Source organism: Filicampus tigris, chromosome 11 (assembly GCF_054856515.1).
Source record: "Filicampus tigris isolate MCC_2025a chromosome 11, RoL_Ftig_1.0, whole genome shotgun sequence".
NCBI lineage: Eukaryota > Metazoa > Chordata > Actinopteri > Syngnathiformes > Syngnathidae > Filicampus > Filicampus tigris.
This window is the reverse complement of record NC_141227.1, coordinates 9,529,333-9,553,453: the sequence shown is the minus strand read 5'-3', so window position 1 is coordinate 9,553,453 and position 24,121 is coordinate 9,529,333. Positions and strand designations below refer to the sequence as shown.

The window sequence follows — 24,121 nt, the reverse complement described above, 5'->3', positions numbered from 1 at the left end:
GGGTGTTGTGAGGAAATACACTCGTCTTTTTCCTTTGACGTCAGCAGGCTCAATCCGGTTTTGACCAAAATATGTTTACTTGTGTAAGAAATACAGACCATGCATAACATGTGGATACATTGGACTTGTCTGGAGTCCCTGTTACGTACATACTTGATTCTGAACAATGCACATAGCTGTCAAGGAAATGGTACACTACAATCAGTGAGTTCTGGAAATAAGATGGACACAGTCAAGGCAGATCAACTTGACTAATGGCCAGACCATTGTCTGTTCTGGACATGAAAAAGAGGGAGCAAACTACACATTTACAATTTTCACATACACACGACACAAATGCAAGAACTGCCCAAAACCAAAAAAACAAACAAAAAAAACACAGTGATCAATAGTCACTAAGATTTTTTGTCTTTGACAGACGCCACGCATAAAGCTAAAAATATCAGACGTTTAACAGTTTTGGTCATATTTTGTATGGCATACTCAGATCATCACAACACAGCACCTAACAACACATAAAGATTCTCTTCCACAACGGGCCAAGAATAAAGTCCTCCCGAGGGAGACCTCTTCACCACACAAAGACTACCAGACACTTCCAGGTTTAACGTGTTTCTGAAGAGGACCGGAGACGGTGGCAATTTCAGCAAGAAAATTTATTTTAAAAAAGATAAAAAAGGACATCGGCTAGGCCGCCTACCGCCCGTAAACAGCTGGGATAGCCTCCAACACTCCCGCGGCCCGAGTGAGGGAGGATAAGCAGTTCCGAAAAATGGATGGATGGACATCGTGTAGGATATTACTTTGATTTATTTACTGGCGCTTCCACATTCGTCAGTCAGAGAGCTCCTTTGATTGGCTACATTCCGTCATGTCACAGTTTGCAGAGCTTGGGGCAGCTCACTTCCCCCACACAAACGAATATTATTTTTCGTTGAAAGTATTGTACACGTTCATTATTTCAGGTTGTAGTCTCTGACTGGTTTTGGACCCCCATTATTGGGACAAATCCACTCTTAACACACCTCACCTCACATAGGTATAACTTTATAAGGCCTATGTAGTTATTTAACAATTTTATAAGACATGATTGTCTGGCATTTGACATCCATGGTGGGGAAGGGGCAAAATCGGGACAAAAAAAGCCTGACTGTCTTTATGTGTGTAGCCGGTCTTAGATACACATTTTTAAAAATGAAAAAAAAAAGACAGACTGCAAATCTTCATCAACTCCTGCTGCAGAAGGATATTAAACATCTGCTGAAAAGATAAAATGAGCAATGTGGACCTACAGAAAAGAATAAGTGGGGATCCCATAAACCCACAAATTCAAAACAGAAACTGGAGTTGAAATGGTCACGCTCTCAGGAAACCTGCCACAAACATCACTCGACAAGGAAACAAGGTCACCCCCGAAACAAGCCGTATACTGTACCTGGATAGAGATGCAAACAACAAACCATTTGGCCAATGTTAGCTTTTGATCATTATCCTCAATTCCAAACCTTAGTGAGGGACAAACTGACCATTTCATTTGTATTGTTTTGCTCGTAAACTAGCTCCTCAGTCCGATGACTTTGACAGTGTGAAAGAAATGGGCAGTAAGATGCTGCTGATAAACAGGTTTTATTTTGTCCTTCCCAGAAGTGAACATGACAAATGGTAGGCTATCCCTTCTGTGGTGTCATCTTAAACACACACACAAATCCAAAGAGAAAGCAAGGGTATATAGATGCGCACTCAGCTTCAGTCTTGTATGATATGTTGTTGTCTCAATTACACATATGATAATGTTTCAAGTTTAAGTGCAAAAGTGGAGACATGTTCACCAGATAATTCTGGCTAGTTTCTAAATTGTACAAGCCTGCGTCCCTTCGAATGTCTGTAGCAGGGGTGGGCAATTCCAGTGCTCAAGGGCCGGTGCCTTAACTATTTTCCAACTGTCCTTGCTGCAAAAACACTTGATTCAAATGATCATATACTCAGAAAAGCCTGCAGAAGCTGGATAACGGCTTAGGCTCCACCTGTTGTGGTTTGTGTTTCTCTATATCAGGGGTTAGGGTTATCAGAGGGATTAAAAATCAGGATCGTTATCAGGCTTTTGCAAAATTACTGATGTGCTGATCATTTGAATCAGGTGTGCTGGAATGGGGATACACCTAAAACAGGCTGGATAGGTGATCTTGAGGACCAGACTTGGGCACCTCTGCTCTAGATATATTTAGGTTTGTTTCTTGTTATGGTTCTTGCCCTGCCCTGCTCGGTAGGTCTTTTTGTTTCCAGCTGTGCTTGTCACCCGGTCCCTTGTCTTCCAATCAGCTCCCTCAGCCTCTCATGTCTTGTCCAGGTGCTTCTCATTGTCTCGTCAGTTGGTTTGTATTTACTTTCGTGGTTTCTGTAAGTCTTAATTTGTCGAATCGTTGTCACTGTCATGTTTTGTTTCTCCTCGTGGCGTGTTTTGTTTCCTGGTGTTTCTTTGTTACTTTGAATTTGGGATTTTTCAGGATTTTGTTTATGCAGTTTTTTTTTTTGTTATTAAATAGTTTTGTACAGTACGACCTGCTTCTCCTGCCTCCCTGCAAGTGGATCCTCCCAACGCAACCATGACACCACCACCCTTATCACTTTCCACTGATCTTTGACACGTTTTACAAGTTTAGACTGGGTAGCTTTGAAGTTGTCAATCAACTGTATAAATGCAATCTGTACATTTATCCTGGAATGCTTTTCAACCTGAATTCAAGTCTTCTATGATTTTTGTTTCTCTTGATTTGACTAATAGTAAGTAAAGAGTAATGTACTTGCTTTTGTAAAAAAATAAAAACATAAAAAATAAAAACGAATACGTGTTACACGTCTCTATAACGTGATTTGGAAACATCAATGATGTCATAGTGTCACTATATCAGCATCTGGCCACCGTCTGGTATTTTGGCAATGTAAAACGTGGGGTATGCCGTTTTAAGCATCAACAGTGTGCCATCTGTTGGTCAGTAATAGAAAAGGCTGCAAAGAAGGTCACGTTTCTGAGGCAATGCTATTTTCGAACACTTGGTGGCAATGCACTTCACATATTTATTAATGAATGTCAGCAATTATGGTCACCATATTTTTGTAACTAATAATAATTTAGAAAGCAGGTGGTTCCTTTTGTAATCTGGCCTCAATGATAGAGCAACATATCAGGCTCTTGAGCATTAATATCTAGGGCACATTATATAAATCAATCTTTATGCAGCTCCGCGTATGAGGTGCATCTACACAATCTAATGAGATCCAGTACAAGGTGTCAAAAATCATGCCTTTACATATGCAACAAAGCTCAGCTTTGATTGGTTAAAAGTGAGATGGGGTTCTAGCCCTAAAATCAAACTATAGGAAACACATCTGTATGCATGTGCATCACTGCAAATTACCACCACACCCTTCACATTTTCTATAACACATGTCCTAGGGTCATCAGTAAGATAGAGCCTATTCCATCTGACTTTGGGCAGCAGTGGGGTGCACCCTGGACTTGTTGTCAGACAATCACAGGGGCACGTATAAATAAAAACATTTACACTCATATTCACATCTATAGACAATTTAGGCTCTAACTGATAACACGTCGTTTGCTTCAATGTTACAACTTAGCTGACATGATCACAAACCCAACCCTCGAGAACATGTCATGTCAAGTTGAGTGAAGTTTCACTTTTGTCAGAGTTTGAGTTTCACAACACCTAATGAAGAACAAGTCTTGGCAATTCACTGCTTGAATGTCTTGAGATGAGGAGACAATGTGGGTAGAGATAAAATAAATGTGTTTTGAGCGCAGGATTATTGCCTACAACCAAAAGAAAATTGGCTTTCTGGCATGTCACGGCCAGCCTCTAAATATTCTTTATGAACACAGAAGCACATCACTAACTTCACACAGCAGATTTCATAGGTCCTAATTAAACATTTATAATACTAAAATTCAATTAATTGCATTTTTGGTTACTCATCAATAACCTTCGATGTTTGTCATTGCTCACTGAAAAAATGTCCTTACAAATATTGCTATCTAATTATAGGCGTCTTAAATGTTAATAACTTTGATACATCTTTTTAGCTCGATGTCAATGGAGCAGTCCCTAAAATATTTTTCCAAAATTCCATCCACTTTAAATATCTCTTTGAATTAAGATGTGTTCTTTTGCGAAGACAAACACAGAAAACAAAAACAATGAAGGCATTCTTGACATTGAAGCGCTGAATACATGTTTGTATATATGTACAATATTTTTGTACATTTGTGGTGGGAGTCACAGGGACATTTTGTCCACAATTTTGATAGTACAATTGTACAGTACAATGTTTGATCCATCAGTTGGCCAATAGGTTTCCAGGGACATCAGCTTTTTTTGCATTCTGGGACCATTTCAGCCTGTCTGTACCTCTGTTGCAACCGATGTCACTGTGACATTCTTAGCACATTGGCCACTTCCCTCTGAGAACATGGTGTTTGAATACTCACAATGCTAAGGTATTTTAATCAATAGTTAAGTGTCTCTTTGTCCCATATGATGTCAAATATCAACAACACAACGGAGATGACTGATTAAATATCATTTGTAATTGAAGAAAGGAATTGTAATTATCGATTCATGGATCAAAACACATGTTGTGGATTTTGCAGTTCAGTTCCTTAATTGTTAGAGAACAGCCGCTTGTGCAAAAAACACTGAAACATTTGACAGCTGGACATCTTTTTCATATTGTGGGTGGATGCCTAAGTGCCCGGTGCCATTTACAGTATATGTATATATTTTTTTCTACACGACAGTTCAAAAGTTTGGGAATTTCATATTTTTTATGAAAACACACTGATGGTCATTTAGAAATGTCCTTGATTTTGAAAGAATTGTATTTTTTTTAACCAGATCAACAATATATAGAATGTATTTCTGATTAATTTAATGTCATACAATTAAAAACAAATTTTCTAAGTGAAATGACACTTCCAAATGACCTCAACATTTTGAATAGTAGGGTATATACGCTGGACACAGTATACTGTCTGTACTGGTACATGTACATTGCCTATACATTATATAACATTGATTTGTCCTTTTTAAAAAAGACATTTGCAAATGACTCCAAACCTTTTAATGGCATTGTGTGCATGCGTGTGTTGTGTACATTATTTACATTCCAAACACAATAGTATTAATCACATGAATTAATTTTTATATTTTTAAAATTAAAAATAGCATACATATTCATATTTTTGTTGGCACAACGTTGGACTTATTAAGTTTTGTCCAAGTTACCAGTTTGGAGCTGTGATATCGATATTTGGCCTCACTCTCAGTGTGCACTATTTTTCGTTAATCCATTTCTTGCCGAGTTTGTCAGCAAGCGGTCTGTCTGTAAAATGGCCTTCGTGGTTTTGCATATACTGTAAAAATAAAAAGTGTTTATTTTAATGTGGCTATATAGTTTTACACATTCTCGAGAGGCAGGCAAGGAGGTGCTGCCCCCTCCCGCCTGTGCTGGCATGCCCCGCCCCGCCCCGACTATTAGCGTCTCTACCACTGCCAGTCGAGGGCTCGGGTAGTCGGGAGTCTGTAGGAGCTGGCCAGGCAGCGCGTACATCACAGGCTCCCGCGTACGTCCGACACTCAGCTAGTGTTGCGCCCTCGGCACCGGAGGTGATGATGGCGGCGGCTGTTGAGAGAGGAGGCTCCCGGGCCGCTTTCCTGAGCCCGAACAGCAGTGCCGGTTGTATACCGGCGCCGTCGACGCTCCCTGCCGGAGCCCTGGCCGGGGCTGTTGTGCTGGGCTCGAGCTCGGGCTCCGGCGGCATGCCTGTCCCCATGAACCTCTTTGCAACCTGGGAGATAGACCGATCATCCCCGAACTGCGTCCCGAGGTAACGTTGACATTGTTGTCGTGGTGTGTAAATGTTACATTATGTTTTATGGTCTGTGATGCTGCTGTCGTTGGATAAACAACGCCCTCGGTGACTAACGTGAAGCAATGCGAACGAGCTGCCATGCATTATTGGTTTATACTGTTGGGTTGGCTAACTGTGAAGCTAACTAGCGAGCTGGCTAATGCTAAAGCTACAAGCATACATTACTGGTGTTAAGAGTTAACAGTAGGTGTGTAACAATCTCTTATTATCATAATAACGGCGCATGAGTCGGAGCGCCACATTTGGAGAAACAGTGGTCTTCGTGTGTGTCATAATCGCAATGACAGTTGCTTGTTTTTTTCTTTTTTTGGGGTGGTTTCCGAGTGTTGTGGTAATAAATAGCTAGCAAAGTTGCACTAACTAGTTTCTCTAACGGCTGCTGCAGCAAATCGTCAGATTAACAGAAGGCAGCACATTTGTGTTGACGTTCAAACATTTTAGGTACATTTAAATCCATGTTTGGATTTATTGACGGCGACTTTGCATATACTCGATGATAGAGGCGCCGTCAGTCCAATTAGTAACACATTATTGTCATTTTGTAGGCACTGTGCCGTGAACCTTGTAAACAAATCGGATCTGTGTCAGTGTCTTGTTCGAAGTTTACGCCTATTCACGCTCCCATGCCTTAACTCGCTAAGTGCAACCGTTAAAGCACATTCGGTGTTTACACGGCATCTGGCACAAGAAATGTTGTATGCACTTTTGGTGACACACATTTGTCATGATGCCCAGCTTCACGATACGATTTATTTTCAACCAGACTTGTGTGTGCATTAGTATGCATCGTCGGTGAGCAGGCACACTGCTGCCACCTGACCAGAAGCCTCTCTCGGGAGCTGAGGGTACATTAATCAGCTTTGACCTAGATCTGTTCTACTCACTGGGGGGAAAGTGGGCATGCAAGGGGAGGGCTTCCTCCACTCTGGATGTGCGTGCGTGCATGCGTGTGTTTGCCTGCTGCCTGCATGAGTATGCAAGCAAGTGTGAATGGAGTGACAACATGTGAACAACATGAATTATTTACTGCGGGGTTTCAGATGAGCATTATTCAGCATCCATGTTAGCTCAGATGACGTTCAACAAAGTGAGATTAAGAATATATGAGCATTGTTTTCTCTTTTGTTCTATAGTACTTTATCACATTGTCTTTATTTCAGTTCAGATATTAAATAATTTCAGGAAGAGATCCTTTTGTGTGTTTCTTGATTAACTATTTGAAGAAAACCATTGGGCAGTTGTTACTAGCAAATATTACGTCCCGCACAAATTTGGTGATTATAGCATTTCAGTAATGAGTGTGGCAAAATGTATTTTTGATTGATCATTATCCAGATCCTTTTTTCGTACTCTTCCAAGTTGAACACAATCAATCGTTCCTTCCTTGACTTCCTAGTTGTGCTATTTCAAAACTATTTTTCCCATTGGAAATAATGTCAAGTTTGTTCCAGAGTCAACTTGTTATACTGCCATCGTAACAACTTTATTAACTATAGAGGATGATTTAAAAACAGTTTGCGTTGTTTTCACACTTTAATGTTTAGGATCACCAAAAACAAACCAAGATAACCCAAGTAAACATAAAATGCAGTTTTTCAATAGTGATTTTATTTATTATTGTATAAAAAAACTATTCAGAGCTAACCAGCCCTGTGTGAAAAAGTATTTTTGCCTTTTTTGACTGTTGTCTTGATGTTCTTTTTCTGAAATGCTGTGTTACATTTACGCCAGATTTAACGAGACACATACCTTCCAAAAGTTCAACTTTCGTTTTTTCAGTCCATAGAATACTCTCCCAAAAGTTTTGGGAATCATTCAGATATGGTTTGCAAAAGTAAGACGAGCCTTTGTTCTTTTTGGTCAGCAATGTTTCTAGCCTTGGAACACTGACATGGATGTCATTTTTGCCCCATTGTTGAGTCATGAACATTTGAACACTGACCTGAACTGAGGTGAAGGAGGCCAGCAGTTCTTTTGAAGTTGTCCTGGCTTCCTTTGTGACCTAATGGATTAGTTGTTGCTGTACTCTTTTGGGTCATTTCTGGCCATTCCTGGGAAGGAATGCAGTAAAAATGAGTTATTATTCAGTTACTGGTTTGGTCCGTAAAGTGTTGGAAAATAAGCAAAAATATTGATAATAGTTTTCCAAAGTGAAAACAAATATTTTATTTTGATTCAACACAGGGCAGGACAACAGAAATCAGAATATTTACTGCTGGGAAGCCGAAATTCAGAGGATATGGACATTTTTTGTTTAAAAAAGGTATCTAAACAATTAATAGATTAAAAATAATAATTATTGATTAATTTGTTCCTCTGGTCACCTATGCACTGTGAGCCGGACGTGCTAACCCAGAAGTCCCCAACCACCGGGCCACTTTGGACCGGGCCGCACTGATGAAAGAAAAAAAAATAACTTAAAGTACTTCCGGTTTATTTATTGTCCGAGGCTGAAAACTATTTTATTTTGAAAAGTGACCGGATTCTCTCGGTTACATCCATCTTTGACTGAATTTTAATGCATGTCAAGGTGTCTCTGTTGTTTAATGCTAATATTAAATGCACAAGCTAGTAAAATGAGTAAAGTAAACAAACATATTTGGAAAGTTTCTTTGCAATCGGGTAAAGGCCCAATGAGAATTCAACACAAGAGAATATGCCCAAGAAGAAAATGAAAGGTACATTTCACACACAATACACACAATGTAGTGCATATTTCAGCAACATTTGAATTCCTAACTGCTATGACGATGCAAGTGTAGTAGAGTCATGCCTGCAGAGTGGGGTTCAGGCATGACCAATCGACCGATGCTTATTCCAACTGGTACACAACTAGTGTTTTTTCCTTCATGTATCCAAATAATCAATGAATAAGAAGCAGTTTACCATTGTAAAGACTTGTTTACATAAAGGTTAACTTGAAATAAGTTAGCATTCAGCATACTTCAAAATGCAGCTTTTGCTGACAAGCAAAATAGAGATAATTTTGAGAGAGAAAAAAAAAAGTTCTACTTCTGCACTATACCGATACCAACAAGGAAAATGAACAGAACCTTGGGCCCAAAAACCGAGGTACCCATAAAGTGGGTTACATGTACCATCCCACATTTAATTTCTGCAAAGTAGTTTGTTCATCTTCATCTTTTATTCCATCTTCCTTAGCACTCAGCTGTTTGGTTGTTTGTTGTATCTTGGGACAACTGTGAACAGTCACTTGTGTGTTCGTGTGTGTGTTTGTCTGACATTTTTCTTGATCTTTCGGCGTGACAGTTCTATTCTTGGAAGATTATTTTTTAATCTTGGATTTCACCCTAATTAGTTCTGAAACAATGTTGTACAAATTCTGTTGCTGTTGGGTATTTTTAATCAAAGGTATACTCTGTTTTTCCATTTCACCATGTAACAATGCAACACAAAAGCTCTGTGGTCAAGTTAGTGCGGTTGCATGGGGAGTCTACCCACTGTGTTGGCTATTTTTTACTCAACAAACAGCTGACCGTATAGCTGACTGTTTGGTGTTGCTGAGCAACCAAGGATGGATAAGGAGGAAATGTTGTTCATTAATGAGATTAATTTCTGGAATCCTTTTTTTTTTCCTGGTACACTCCATGCTTTGGAACATTTACAGGTTTTATTCTACAGGAATGAAGCTTTTAAGTGAAAACAACATTTAAACTTTAAAACACTTCTTGAAAATAATAAATAAAACTACAGTATATAAAGTGGTTGTCTAGAATGTCATAATCATAGTGACGAAAGGGAAATTTGGGCAAGAAATACATACCCTTGCCCAAAATGCAACTTCAAATTTGGTGTGGTATTTCCAAGGTAAGCCTGCAGACCACAACAAAATCAATTTCTATTTTCCTCTATGTGAGGACCACAGCATTCTTTTTTTTGGGTTCCCAAGACAACCTTTCTATCATCTACTTGAAAGAGCCTTATCTTTGTTCTAAATAAGTATACTTGTCACATAATTTCTCCTGCCCCAATTCCTGTGTAATCTATCAAAAGGTTGTCGATTGATGTGAACAAGATAGACAGTCACAGTAATACTGGTTTGTACTGATGTTGTGTCAGACAGAGACATCAGTAGTCCTGTTATTAATATATATATATATTTACAGGGGTGCACATAATTTTTTTCATTTCATTTCATTTTAAATTAATGAAAACAAAGTTTTATTTTAATTTTATTTTTTTTTCATAGTGAAAAAGACGAAGTGAAATTTAAGGCACCTTTCTTAAAACATGGACAGCACATTACAAAATAATCTCGTTCCACAATATCGAAAGAAGTTAAAAAAAAAAAGTAAGTAAGCCAAGGAGCATCTGTTGAACTACCAGCTAATGATAACAGCTGCTAGCCACTAACGCCGGAGACTTGTGCCGTATCATTCAATGACAGCATAATTAACCAGCGGTTTCTTCGTGTCCTAAATTAGCAACTGAATATGATTTTGAGACAGCGTTGTGTTGGTGTTGGTAGCAAGCGTTAAAACTGCCCATACGTCGAAAACGGAAGTCAATTTAGCCGTTACGCCGCCACGCGGGCCAACTTCAAAGTAAAAGTTCACTAAGGATATTGCATTGGCATTAATGTCTTAATCTGTCACTTATATAGCGCTTTACTACCTTGGGTACTCAAAGCGCTTCACACTGCGCCTCATCTACCTACAGATGATGCCACATCAGGAGCAACTGGGGGTTCAGTATCTTGCTCAAGGATACTTCGGCATGGTCACAATGGCCGGGGATTGATCCCACAACCTCCGGGTTGGGAAGCGACCACTCTACCACTGAGCCATGCCACCCCAAATGTATTATGATCAAATGTATTATTTGCTAAGTTTTATTTTGAAGTTAGTGATCTTGAGGGTATTCAACTTCCTCTACTGTTTTTTTCACCAACCATTCTGTGGATCGTGCCCATTCTGAACCGATGCTTGATCCTTACCAATCAAAGATGATTCGTTCCACTGCACCACTAGTGGTTTTTTTTGTTGTTGTTGTTTTTACCACCAGTGTGTACAGGTACGCAAATGCGCATTGTGACGCAAATGACGGTACGCATCAGTGATTTCTTAATATTTACTTATAGATAGGGACTGTTCTTGAATTATAAATCTAGCTAGAAGCCACACGTAATGGCACACGTCAACATCCCTCTTCCAGAAAACAATGACATTGACTCGCTATTTAAAGAGCACTCCCTATAAAATGTCATGACCTTATTTTGTCCATTCACGCCTTGCATCCTCCTGAGCTTAGTCAATTGTCTCTTTTATTGGGGGGGTTGCTGCAGTAATTCTATTTCAAAACAGGAAAAGAAGGGATCGTAATCAAATGGTGCATACAGACAGTGTAATCCTATGCTTCCTAAATCATAAAACACCCCCATCAGCCATCTCGAGTGGCCTATTAGAGTGCGGATACAGACACAAGCGGCACTTGTATCACAATAATGTGGACCACATATTGCAACCACTCCATTTTGGTGGGTCAGGAATTTAACTTGTTGGCCCCTAAATTGATGCAAATACAGTGGTATTCTGAATTTTACCAGCTCAACTTTTTCCTGAAAATCCCGATGTTGAAATCAACTGGACTTCTTGCTTCGCCACGGTGTTCACAGGGTCTTTAAGGGGGGACCAGTCATCACCCTGACTCTCCCTTTTTTCACACTCACTCCCACAGGCTGAAATGTGTCAAAATCCACTTGGTTTCCTTCCTCTGCCTTCCTGGAGAAGGAGGAATTTCCTTGGGGAGCGTTTCACATTCCTGGCAACTTGAGAAATGCTGGGATGGTTCGTTTCGCTTAGGCCCCCCGCCCCACCCCTTTAGCGTTCCATTGTTGACCAACAACCTGCACCCTGCAAGGGTGGGGTAGGATTGAACCTGTGAATTGCCCACTCATTTAAAAGCATTGGAGATCAGTCCCAGGGCTTGAGAACAGACAGGATGCTTCTCTTGAATTCACCATGAAGGCAAAATCCCCAACATACTCTCCACCCCACCCCTGCCTGGATGTCAAAATCTGAATTGAGACCTTTGGTGGATAGATAATGTGTTCTTTGCAAGTTAAATTCTATTCACTTTTGTGTTGCGGCAGTCAACAACCCAGACTCTGGCTGAATCTGGTCCGTCTTTAAACTGTTATATTCTTGTCCTTGTTCTTGCTCTACTGATTTCCCACCTCTCCCATACAGGCATTTCCTGAGTTGGATGTGCCAGCAACAACACATGGACTATTCTTACAGATACATTTCTGTAGATGAATGAAAGCACCTGACAGACCAGTTAAAATCAAGCTGTGTCATTGTGTCATCAGAAATGTTTTGCAGGCTGCCAGAATCGGCTGTATCAATTCAGAGGTGCCAAATCCAGGTCCAACAAGTCAAAATCCTGCCACAGGTGCTTCTACTTTACCGGCAGCTGAACGAGCTCCTGGGGAGCGGTATAAATTGAATACAAAGTAAATTAAGAGAGCCCAATGTCAATGCATAACAAAAATATTGTACAAACAATGTAATACTGTGTACTCACAATGATGACAAAGATGATGATGAATAATTATAATACTACTACTACTACTACTAATAATAATAATAATAATTCCTACAAAAACAAAAGGGACCTCGCAGCTGTCGCTGACCGAGCCCTAAATATGCGCATCTGCAGGCATCACACAGATTCAAGATATAGATGTGCTTTGATGTTGTTCAGTTTATCATACGAGTGACCGTGGAGCAGTTAAAATGACACCAGATAAAATTAGGCACATGCTTCCTAATCACTCGTCAAGGCTCTTCAGAATTGAAGTCAGTTGTATTGAATTTTGTTGTACTAAGACTATGACAAACTGCAACGCTTGCCGAGGGCCAAGGCAAGATGCTAACCTCAACGTTGTCTATGTATATATATATATATATATATATATATATATATATATATATATATATTTATTTATTTATTTATTTATTTATGTATTTATGTATTTTGAAAAAAAACATATTGTCTTCTTTCAATAAATTGATGTGTGTAGTAATGGTATGTATTGTTGTAGTTAGGAAATACAATTTTTAAACACAATTACAAGTAGTATGACCCTCGTGAACCTAAGCGGTTCAGATAATGGATGGATGCTTGTCTGTGCTGTAAAGCGAGAGATGTTGGATAGATTGACTTAAACGGAACAATTTGTGTGCTTTATTGACCATGGTGAATAACAGAATGAATAATATGTACCCTAGCTATTTTTTTTCACAAATCAAGAATGAGGTAAAGAAAGAAAAACAAGCCAATTGTTACTTGGAATCAGGTTAAGGACACATCGGTATTTAGTGTGTCAACTCGCAAACAGCATTGAAACTGGGGCCCGCCCACTTGTCTAATCCGAGATTAAGGAGTCTGCACTGTCTGTTTCTGTTTATATTTTATTGCTCAATTAGCCCACAGCACTGTTGTATGTCCCATCATTCTTCCTCACTGTCAGTGTTTCTCAACTTTTCTTGAGCCAAGGCACATATTTTATGTAAACAATTTCACAGCACACCACCAAGCAAAAATGTCACAAAACGTACACATCCTACTTTGCTCGCAAATTTGCTTACTCAATAGAAATTCTTGTCTTGTTTAGTTGACGACAAAGTTAAAATTGTGTCGTCTGAAACATGGCAACATGCGGATACATAGATTAATCGTACCTTCTGCAAACCAGTGGAAGCATGCTTAATCGTTCAACCTCTCACTATATTATAGACCTGTACATCCCTGGCAACTGTGAAGAAAGAAACATAATTTTTAGTAATCAAATAATCATTTCCACATTGGAAATCACTGCTCTGTTGTTTTTGTGCTGAAAGTTGCTTCTGAACTCAAATCAATACTTTTTTTTGTGATGTTATTGTATTGATGTAATTACTCGGGTTGACATTCAGCACTATAAATTAGAATAATTGTACATAATCATCCCATGTTTACTCTTATAAGTTTTGCAAAGCATTTATTCAGCATTATAAACTTGTTTGCATAATGTAAGTCAACGTTGAAGAAAGTGCAATGTGAGAAGGACGCAGCCTTAAACCTGACACTATAACCATTAACATGAGGGAGTCCATACAATAAATAAACCATAAATCATTTATTGATCTGATTTACAATATTATGCGCTATTATTAATCTATGGCACTATTAAAACATTCTTTGTTTTTCTTGACCAGTGCTTTTACCACCCATAAACCGAGGCTGAATCTCATTTGTTTATTTGCAAACTGTACGCCCCTCTGTTAAAATGTTAGACAGCACCCCCCCCCCACCAGAGATCCTATCGAGGAGAACTTGCGAAATGAGACCGCCGTTCCGCTCAAGTCATGGAGACGTCAATTAAAGATGTCATTATGTGTGTCACAAATCAATTGCCGCTGTGGCTGAATTATTACTGTCACTACACATCCACTTGATTTATGCCTCAAGTGGAATTAAATGAAATGTGAACAGGCTCAACACAGCAATTCTTCACAACTATGAATATACTGTAGGTTGTAGCTGCTCTAAATGCATATTAACCTTCTCTGGGTCAAGTTCGAATTGATCCATTTATGACATAGTAATGTCTAATTCAACCTAACATGGACGCAATAACCCACAATATTTTGCTTTGTAGCACAGGCTTGTGGTGTGACTCCACTTGTGATTTGGGCTGTAAACATGCTTTGTCTGCTCATTCATGTCTTGCATGGTCACTACAAACATAGGGCTGCTGACTTCATCAGTTGCTGTTCCCAGTTCAACAAAAGAGTTGTTTATCCCTGCAAAATAGAGAAAAGGATGGCAAATGCATACCGAGTTCCTGGTAATATTTTTCAGATCACTGAACATGGCTTGTTCAAATTGTCATCAGACATCAGTCTAAAGAGTTGACAAGAAGTCCACTTAACCTTTGCAGGGTATTTGTTCATTTGATTTGTTGTGTGTGACTAAGTTACACTGCGACTGTGTTCACAAATACTGCCAGAGCTCTGTTTGTCATTGGTGTGTTTTTTTTTTTTTTTTTTACTCTTGTTAATTAGATCTTTTTTTAAGTGTGACTTTTAAGATTAGAGCATGTAAAGAATTAACTGGTTACTCTTTTTTTTTTACTGAGTTTTTTTTGTGCTTTATGTTTCCCTCACAGAACCGGGAAATAAATCATCCATGGTGCATGTAATTTATTTTCTATGCCACATTGTTATGCTCTGAATAGGAAAAAGCTCTTTTAGGAAAAAACATTAAAACGGGTCAGCATCTGTTCAAGGGTATACGAGTGGTCAGTAGTTATTTTTCCAAATGGATGTTTTAGAGAAAGCAAAGGCTTAAATTGCCAGATGGAAAAAAAAATATCTGAACTCTGATGAATTCCTTTTAAAATTACATCAAATGTGGCGATAATCCTGTCAAAGTTTGATTTTATCACAGATCAAGGGAACCTCTTGACTTATTACATAATATCCTCTTCTCTTGTAATCTCAAAAATCACTTATCTCTTCCTCAATCATTTTCTTTTTTCTCCTTTTATTACTTATTACTATTATTACCAGTAATAAGATCCCACCAAGAAGGGCTGACTTGCATTTTTATTCAGCGGTAATTCTTGACCAAAGCTTTCAAGAAGCATTAAGATATTTTTGAACTGGTTCTAGACAGGAGAGGGGTGACTTTACTTGTTTGAGGCAATTTTGGGATCATGGAAGGGTCTAAATTAAAGTAGTAGACATCTGTATACTGATGTAGTGTAGTTAAAGTACATGAGCGAATCCACAGGAAATCGAGGGTATAGTATTCCACTTTTTTTTTCTTTGAGTAGCAGTTTTTCTAATCAATGTCTTCATTTGAGGAGCAAATTTATAATCTCGAGGAGCATTTTTTTGCTGTTAAAACCCAGAGACTTGAAGTAAATGTTTTATTGAACATCAAAAACACGACGATATAATGAATGGACAATTGGTTTTCTTTTTCATAACTGTTTATTTCTTAAATTCAGATTGTGTTATAGCGGCAAACTCTACTTTCTTGTCTGGAAAAAAATTTTGTGGGGCAGTTTTAAACACAAATAGGATTTTCAGTTTGTACTTTGTGTTTTTTGGATGGGTTAGATGGCGTTTTAGCAAAGCTCAATTTAAAAACATAAGATCTATCCATCCATCCATCCATCCATCCATGAGGCGGACATGCTAACCAGTCGACCACCGTGCCGCCCTGACATAAGATCTACTGTAATGTGATTTTGTAAACATTTGTTGCACAGACCTCAAAATCAAAACTCAAGACTTGTGAAAACATAGTTAGTGGACTTCTTGAATGGACTTCTTATTTGTTTTCATACGAAACAAATAACATTACCGATATACAAATTAATTTTACTAGACCATACCTTTATATATTGTTTCAGATTCTGATCGAATTGGTGATCAGTTATTGTTTTTTTTTCGAACTCGCTGACCGGCCCCAAAATCCTGTTCGTGTAAAGCCCAAAATATTTAATATTTATATTATTACTTTTAAGCTTATAGGCCACCTCTCCTGGCTGACATACGCCGTAACGGAAGTTCATTCATTTTCAGTTTGTGGTTCTGTTTAGTGAGTATTATTTTCTCTCCAGTGTGCAGACATTTATTAATTTACCTGCTATTTTGCTGTCCAAAGTTGTATGTTCTCCACTTTAACACGGTTCCAGACAGTTATCTGTAAAAAGTGTACTTGATCACCCAAGCACATAATTTCGGTGTCTCATGATTACATGTCAATACTAGGTTAGTTTAGCAATTAGCCTAGCTTCTCCTTTGCTTGTCATCCCTTCATGAGAATATTACTTTTCAGAAATGCCTATTTGCTGCCACACAGGCGACGATTACTAATTTAGGAGTGCAACGTGTTTAGCTGACATAGCACTGAACATATGGAAAAGAGCATTTTTGGGTTGAATTCCTCTTTAAATTCAGTGCAAGTCTTGGCATTTAGTTGTTATGGTAATCCCGTAACATCTTTTTGTTCATTATCTTTTGTAAATGAAGTGTTTTTCTAAAACTCAAAAAAAATCTTGTTCTTCTTGGTGTTTTTTTCTTCTTTTTCACGAAACTATCTTTAAAAGTGTCGTTGTTCTTCCTCATCAGTAAAGTTTCTTGAAAAATTTTTTTGTGATGAGAGACTTGCTCTCTGACTGTTTCAACTCCTGTTACGTGCCAGTGTTGTATCGAGAAGTTAATGCTGCCTACAGGTGTTTTGCTGTAACCAGAGTTCTGCGTGACTGTAGCGTAGGCCTTTGCTGTGATCTTGTTGGTATTCCACACTCAGCAGTCAGCACTCTGCCTTCGTAATTCTCAACAAATATTTAATCGAGGCTAAGTCAACCCCCCCCCCCCCCCCAAATTAATTACAATACTTTCTACAGCAGTACTACAGCTTTCTTCCACTTGTTTTTATGTTATTCCCATCCTTACTCAACGTGCGCATCTGTAACCTTCAAGCCTGGCCCCGTTTTGTTCCTGCTGGCATAAGTTTGTTGACATTTTCACAGCACCAGAAAACTGCATCCTCTTGTTCTGTTGTGTATGCACTTGTCAATGTCTCTTTCCCTTATTCCACTACAGGCTTGAGGTTTCTTTTGTGGTATTAAAGCCCAAACGGCATATGGCCATCTGTGTCACATAACGAGATATTGGGGCCTCAAATGCCTCATGCGTGCAAACCTAGATACATGCAAAGCTCTTTCAGTGCACGTCACGTTTGAACTTTTTAAGCATATCCATTTAGTATGAATTATACTTTGTCACAAATAATGAAGACCTGCATTTGAATTGACTCTTTAAAGTGGAAGTCAACCCAAAAAAATGTCCTTACAATAATATGTTCTCCACTAGTCTAAACATGTCATTCGTCTTAATATTGCATTTGTGGAATATGAGTTAAGCAGCAAAATCCACCCGTTTTTGTCCATCTCACGGAGCAGCCATTTTGTCACTTGCTGTCGACTGAAAATGAGATCACAGTTGCTCAGGGCTCAGGTAACAACCAATCACGGCTCACCTGTTTTCTGAAGCTGAGCCATGATTGGTTGTTACCTGAGCCCTGAGCAACTGTGATGTCATTTTCAGTTGACAGCAAGTGACACAATGGCCACCCCCTGAGATGGACAAAAACGTGTGGATTTCTCATATTGGAATAACGCAATATTAATCTGAATGTCTTGTTTTAACTAGTGGGCCTGCATAGAACATATTATTGTCAAGAAAAATTCTGGAGTTGACCTCCTCTTTAAATTCTGCATGATTGGACCATGATCTCCTGTGATTTCCAATTCTTCTACACGTGTTATGAACTGTAAAATGTCAAGCTGTAAAAATGGCCATGGGGAAATCTCATCCTCACAGTGGTTTGACTTTCCTCCGTTATCTTGTAAAGGAATACAATATTCAGAAGTCGCTTTCAGACCAGCACACCCTTCATTCGGGGCTAAATTATGCAACCAGATGTATGAAATTGTTATGAAAGAACAAAGTACTACAGCTTTCTTTCACTTGTTTTATTAAAAGAATAAGGCCACATGCGTTTCCCACGAAGTTGAGGAACAGCAGTACACTGAAAGTTTTTTTTCCTATCTAGATTTGTTCCCTCCAGTGCATACCAAACATTCAGTCTTTTTCATTCAACCCTCTTTTAAATCACTCTCTCCATCCTCCATTCCCCCTGCTTTGTGTCTCTGACAATTGCCGTGCAGTGATGCGAAGGCATGGAACTGGCAAAACATCAAGCAGAGTGCTGACCAGGGGAAAATAAATACAAAAGTGTGTTTTTGTTTAGGCAGCTAAGTCATTTGTTCAGTTCAGGGGTTTCATTTCGGTGCTATTTTATACCCCCGTTACTGCAAGGTTTTTGCCAGGGGCAGAATAGCAGCGATCTCTTTGTAGTCTCTTCTTCTATCACCATGTTACTTGAGAGTACTGCTATCACTTAAGAGGTCCAGAAATAGTGTTGCATTAGTAGCCACAAGGGCTCTGCTGCACATCTTGGAAGGATGTTTTATGAGGGAAGGATATGGATAAAGTACTGCTCTGTAATCAAACATTTTCTTTCAATTATTCAAGCAAGACCGTTCAATTAATCAATCACAAAATTGCAAAATTGAGTGAACAGCCTGCAAACATAATCACAATCATGCCTCAAATTCTGTCAGCATTTTTATTGTATTCTTACATTTTTCTCTATTGATATTGTTTTAACCATTTAGGCATCTTTTTTTTTTTTTCAATAAAATATTCAGCTTTGATATCACTTTTTCAAAAGTTTGTAGCTTGAAAATGGTTAAGGATGAAGGCATATTGTAAAAATTGCTTGGTGCAATTTTGCTACTTTGGGTGCTTAAAGGTTTTTAGTATGTGCCCTCAATGCGTCCCTTCCACCCTCGCCCTTTTTTTCTTTTTTTTATACTTTGTACTGGACTGCACATGTAAAAAGATCACTCAGGGGTTAGTTCCCCAGATTATTCTTTTTTTTTTTATCTCACTCAGACAATTTGGCAATTAGGAAAGGCTCTCTTCTGTTCCAGCGGTGTGCACAAAGGAAGGTCCCTGAGGCATGGTTGGATGAGTTTGGTGTGGAAGAACTTCAGAGCTTTGACCTCCACCCCATCAAACACGTTCAAGGTTAACTAGAAAAGAGATTCTCATGTTCTGCAAAAAAAAAAAAAGCTTTTCCAGAGGAGAGAAGGTATAGATGCATAGATGGATATGTAACATTTTCCCTTCCTGTAAATTGCCGTGGCCTTTTTTCCCATTACTTTTGTCCATACGGTACATAAAAACAACGAGCATGGAAATTTGTAAAGAGGACTGCAAGACCATGAACAACAGAATGGCTTCCACATAATAAAATATATTTTCTAGAGTGGTCCAATTAGAGTCCTGACTACAACCTGATTGAGATGCTGTGGCAAGACCTTTAGAGTAACAATTGACCCAAGACAGGCAGACCCTCCAAAGAATTTTGCTGAACTGAAATAGGAATAATCCCAAATTTCTCCTGTCCGGACGGCAGGTGTTATTTGCAACTTTTGCAAAGAAACTTTTGTCTTCATAATTACACAACCATGTTATTGTACATTTAAAAAAAGAAGTCCTATCAACAATTTAAGCTTTTATTTCACTTAAGTCACATTAAAAGTAGAAAAAGTTATGAACTGAGTTATCAAAGTCACGTTTTTTTCCCGTTACAAAAACATGAAATTTCAACAAGAAGTGTGAAGACTTTTTATGTTTTCTGTCAACATTAAAATCCCTACCTCAAAGCAAGCAAACAACTGATAATGGTGTTTATCTGTACGCTGTAGTGCGGACAGAGTCACATGACCGGGCCCTGCCCGTTGATTCGGCGAACGATTATCACTTCCTCCTCCTCGGCCGTCAATGCACACTGATTTTTCAGCATTTACTCCAACTTTGCGGCCGTTGTCTGACTCACTTCGAGGCAGTATTATTACTCGATAATGTAAAATTACACATCGTGTAGGCAAGATTGACGATGATATCGATAACGATATATATCGCCCACCTCTACTCCTGAATGTATATTATGATGGGCTAATTTTGTCCGCAACATGGAATTGTAAGCATTTTTGAATGGTTGATACTGTGCCATCAGGAGCCTTTGCATAATTGCTGTAATGAAGCAAATATACTGTATTTTGTTATATAACCGTCCATCACAGACCTCTTTTCAAAAACAAATATTTGACCATGGCTGTTGAAATGAATTACTCGATAAGCTTGGCTATCTTCTAAGTACACAGAGACAGCAGCAGTAGCCCTCATTTCCTTTTCCAGCTGACGTTATCTGATAACTATATTTTCAAGGTGCATATGTAAATTATTGCAGCAATGTATGAAACTCATACAGCTAATACAATGTCATTATTTGACAAAATAATTGTTTAGCCACACAAAATCTAACCTGTATAATTTAAACATTTGAACAGAGGGAGTCATTCACAATACCTTATTAAAACTACTGCATGTTTTGAACATGGTGACTGTATTCTTAGGAGGAAACTGTTTTCTGTTGTAATGGTGTAACTCCATTCTACAATCCATAAAGGTCAACAGTTGGTGAAGACACAACAAATGACACATCTAATGGGCTTAGATTAGAGCAGCCCTACCCATGCCGCAGTCAGTGATGTCATGTAGGCTAAAGCTATTAGCTCAAAGCGTGCTTAGGCACCGATTTGGCACCATCACTGGTCAGGCATTTTACCCTAGCTTTTGGTTGGCTAATTATATAGTACATGAATTAAATTTTATGGCTGGTTGGAACTGTAAATGAGTAAAAGGGAACTGGTCCCACCCAAGACAGTCCTAATGAAGTTTTTATTTCACCCATTAGATGGCTTTTGATAGATTTTGGCATGGCGGTGGACTGGAATAAATTTGCCAAACCCAAATACTCTCAAGGGCTAATACATGACTCCCATTTGCATGCAACTAACAGTCCCCAATGTTTATCAATCAACAAGCATCCGTTAAATAAAACAAAACAAAGAACAACCCCAAAAATAATTATACAGAAAAGTTTTGTTAGTCATGCAATAAAGTGCTATATTATGAGACATTACACGATGACCACAATATGTCAAACTCTAAAAACCATACATGGGAGCATTAGTAAAATAAGATTTAACTGAACACGGTATGAATAGCAAAACTGAAAATGGGGGTTCCCCGTGTGCTCTTATCAACTGGCAAACAGAAAATATATCTCTTATCTTTACTTCCCACCTCGTGTTCACCGTACGTAATAATAAACTGCAGCTAGGTGTTTACCTCCCCGTGTGTTTTCAGTGTTGATTGCACTGTTTATAGTTTCTGTTTGACAAAGCTCTTCATCGTAACATGATATTAAAATGTAATGATGAAGAATAACTGCATTTTTTTATGTTGTTGATGTTTTTTTTTTTAAGACTGCTTGTTGATCTTGCATCATGTTTTTACAGAGATTCCTAAGATCTGTATATCTGTACTTGTTCATTCAAAACAGATGTGGAAGTAGATGGTCGGTATGTATAGGATATACATATATTTATACAGAATGTATAGATTAGTCGAGTGAAACTACTGCTAGCTACATACAAATATGCTAGTCTCATTAAACTCATCATCCCAAATTTAAAAAATGGATTTAATGTAACTGGAAAATGCAATTTTATTTGTTTGCTCCATGTACAAAGCTAATATAGTTGAAAATGACAAATGCCATAGTTCCTTTTGTACTAAGCGGTATGGCTCAGCTCAGCTTTGTACTTTTTTGCAATCCCATTATATGGGTCCCAAAATACAAAACCATCTGACATTTCAACACCCTTTTGTAAGGGACTGGTCACAGTAGTTCAAAATGTGGTCATGGGGTGGAGCTCAAAACAATGCTATCCATTGATTTATTGATAGATCGCACCGGTCAACGCCAAATTTTAATCAGAGAGGGCTTTGTGTCCCAAAACTTATTTTTGATTAAAAAAAAAATATCTTTACTTGTTTTTTCTAGACCATCGGGTTTTGGAGGTATTTTTATTTTGACCTATCAAAGCTTGCGCAATACCTGTTGCTCAACCTAGCCCTTAATTAATGAATATTACCAACTATATTCCATATGATATTATTGTTATGATATTATATTATAAAAACTTGATGTGCTTGAGAAAAAACAGGTGCACATTTAGAATCAGCGCAAAAAAAAATCTAGAAAAGGTTACTTGCATCTCAGATTTAAAAAAAAAAAAAAAAAAAAAAAAAAAAAAAATTGTACAAAAATTTTCTCCTCAATTCATGGAGGAGTGTCTTCTAAAAAAGAGTAAGTTTAGTTCTGTTATTTTTAACTGTATGACTGTCATGAGCTAAAAAGCAGTTAAAACCAAAACCAAATTCCCAATATTAATAGGTTGAAAGCGTGCGTAGTACCACCTGTGCAATAGGAGGTTGAACATATCGGCCAATCAGTGTCAATGTGTTTAGGGCTGTTTACACGGGAAAGTTAAAAGGGATGTTGCTGTTTGGGGTTTTTAGTTTGTTTACATGGCAACAATTAATTAAGTGTTTCCTGTTGTTCTTTTAAAGAAACCGCAAAGAATTAGTTTTTTTGTTGTTGTTATCATTATTTGAGCTACCGTTGACTCCCACTGTAGGATTCTGTTTCTAAGCTGTGAGCACCAGCAGCATGGAATGATCAAATAAAAGAAAGTTGTGCTATTTAAATGCAATTTGAAATGATTTTGAGCAGCACCTGGTCTGTCTCTGCTGTCACTCGTTTGGGTGACAAAGTGAACTGGCACTGGATCAGAACACAGGGGCTTGCTGGAACCAGACCCTGCCAGATGGCTTCGATTTACACTTTCAGCACAACCCAGTGGGAGACAGGAGTGCATATCACACCTCTGACAAATGATTAAAAAAAAAAACCCACTGGTTCCTGATGTGGCCCATTCAGTGCCTGCAGCCTTTTTAATTACATGTGAATCACAGTAAGAGAGAGAAAAACAGAGCGAGCTGTGACAAGAGAGATGTTGTTGAACCATCAGCCCTGTTTTCTGTCTTCCCCTCCCCCCCGACATAGAGCTGCGTTGCTGGTGACTCATCCTCACCATAAGGCGAGTGACATTCTACAAAATATAACATTTGATTACTCCAGACTCAAACAGATTTGCATTTGGTACACGCACACATTCTTGAGTTTATTCTTATTCTTGGGTTTTAATGCATTGAACCTAACCTCCATGAAAAATGAATTGTAGCAAATTAAATAATCCTTAAGAGCTAATCTGTTTGCTGTTTCAAGCACAAAAAACATGAAAAATGACGGAAGTATAGAGAGAGAGTGACGTGCATGTTAAGTATGCACGTTTTTCTTTTCCTGTGGTTGTAAATGCAACTTAGAGGTAAAAGTGAAGAAACAGGATGGGCAGTCACACGTTCATATTCACACTTACACATAGTTCCTCCATACGAGCACACCAATCGAGATGTCATATCTTGCGCTGTCGTTTTCTCAGTGCCTTCCAGAATCACACTTGCCTAGCAGGGAGTTTGTAGAGTGAAATCGTTGAGTGTTGCAGAGCGGCTCTCAAAGGTAGTGCGTGTTTGCTTTGTCTTTCTT

General features: G+C 38.5%; 1 protein-coding gene across 2 annotated transcripts in view; it reads left to right on the top strand.

The window, feature by feature from the left end:
- Positions 1–5,547: 5,547 nt before the first annotated feature.
- The window catches only part of LOC147139672 (phosphofurin acidic cluster sorting protein 2), a 46,232-nt gene continuing 27,658 nt past the window's right edge, over positions 5,548–24,121 (top strand). Inside the window, exon 1 of one of the 2 annotated variants that reach the window (XM_086046131.1) lies at positions 5,548–5,902. In XM_086046131.1, the coding sequence (XP_085902257.1) occupies positions 5,685–5,902 (218 nt within the window). In that variant the 5' untranslated portion in view covers positions 5,548–5,684. The remainder of the gene's footprint in view (positions 5,903–24,121) is intronic. The other variant, XM_086046132.1, reaches the window with a different exon arrangement.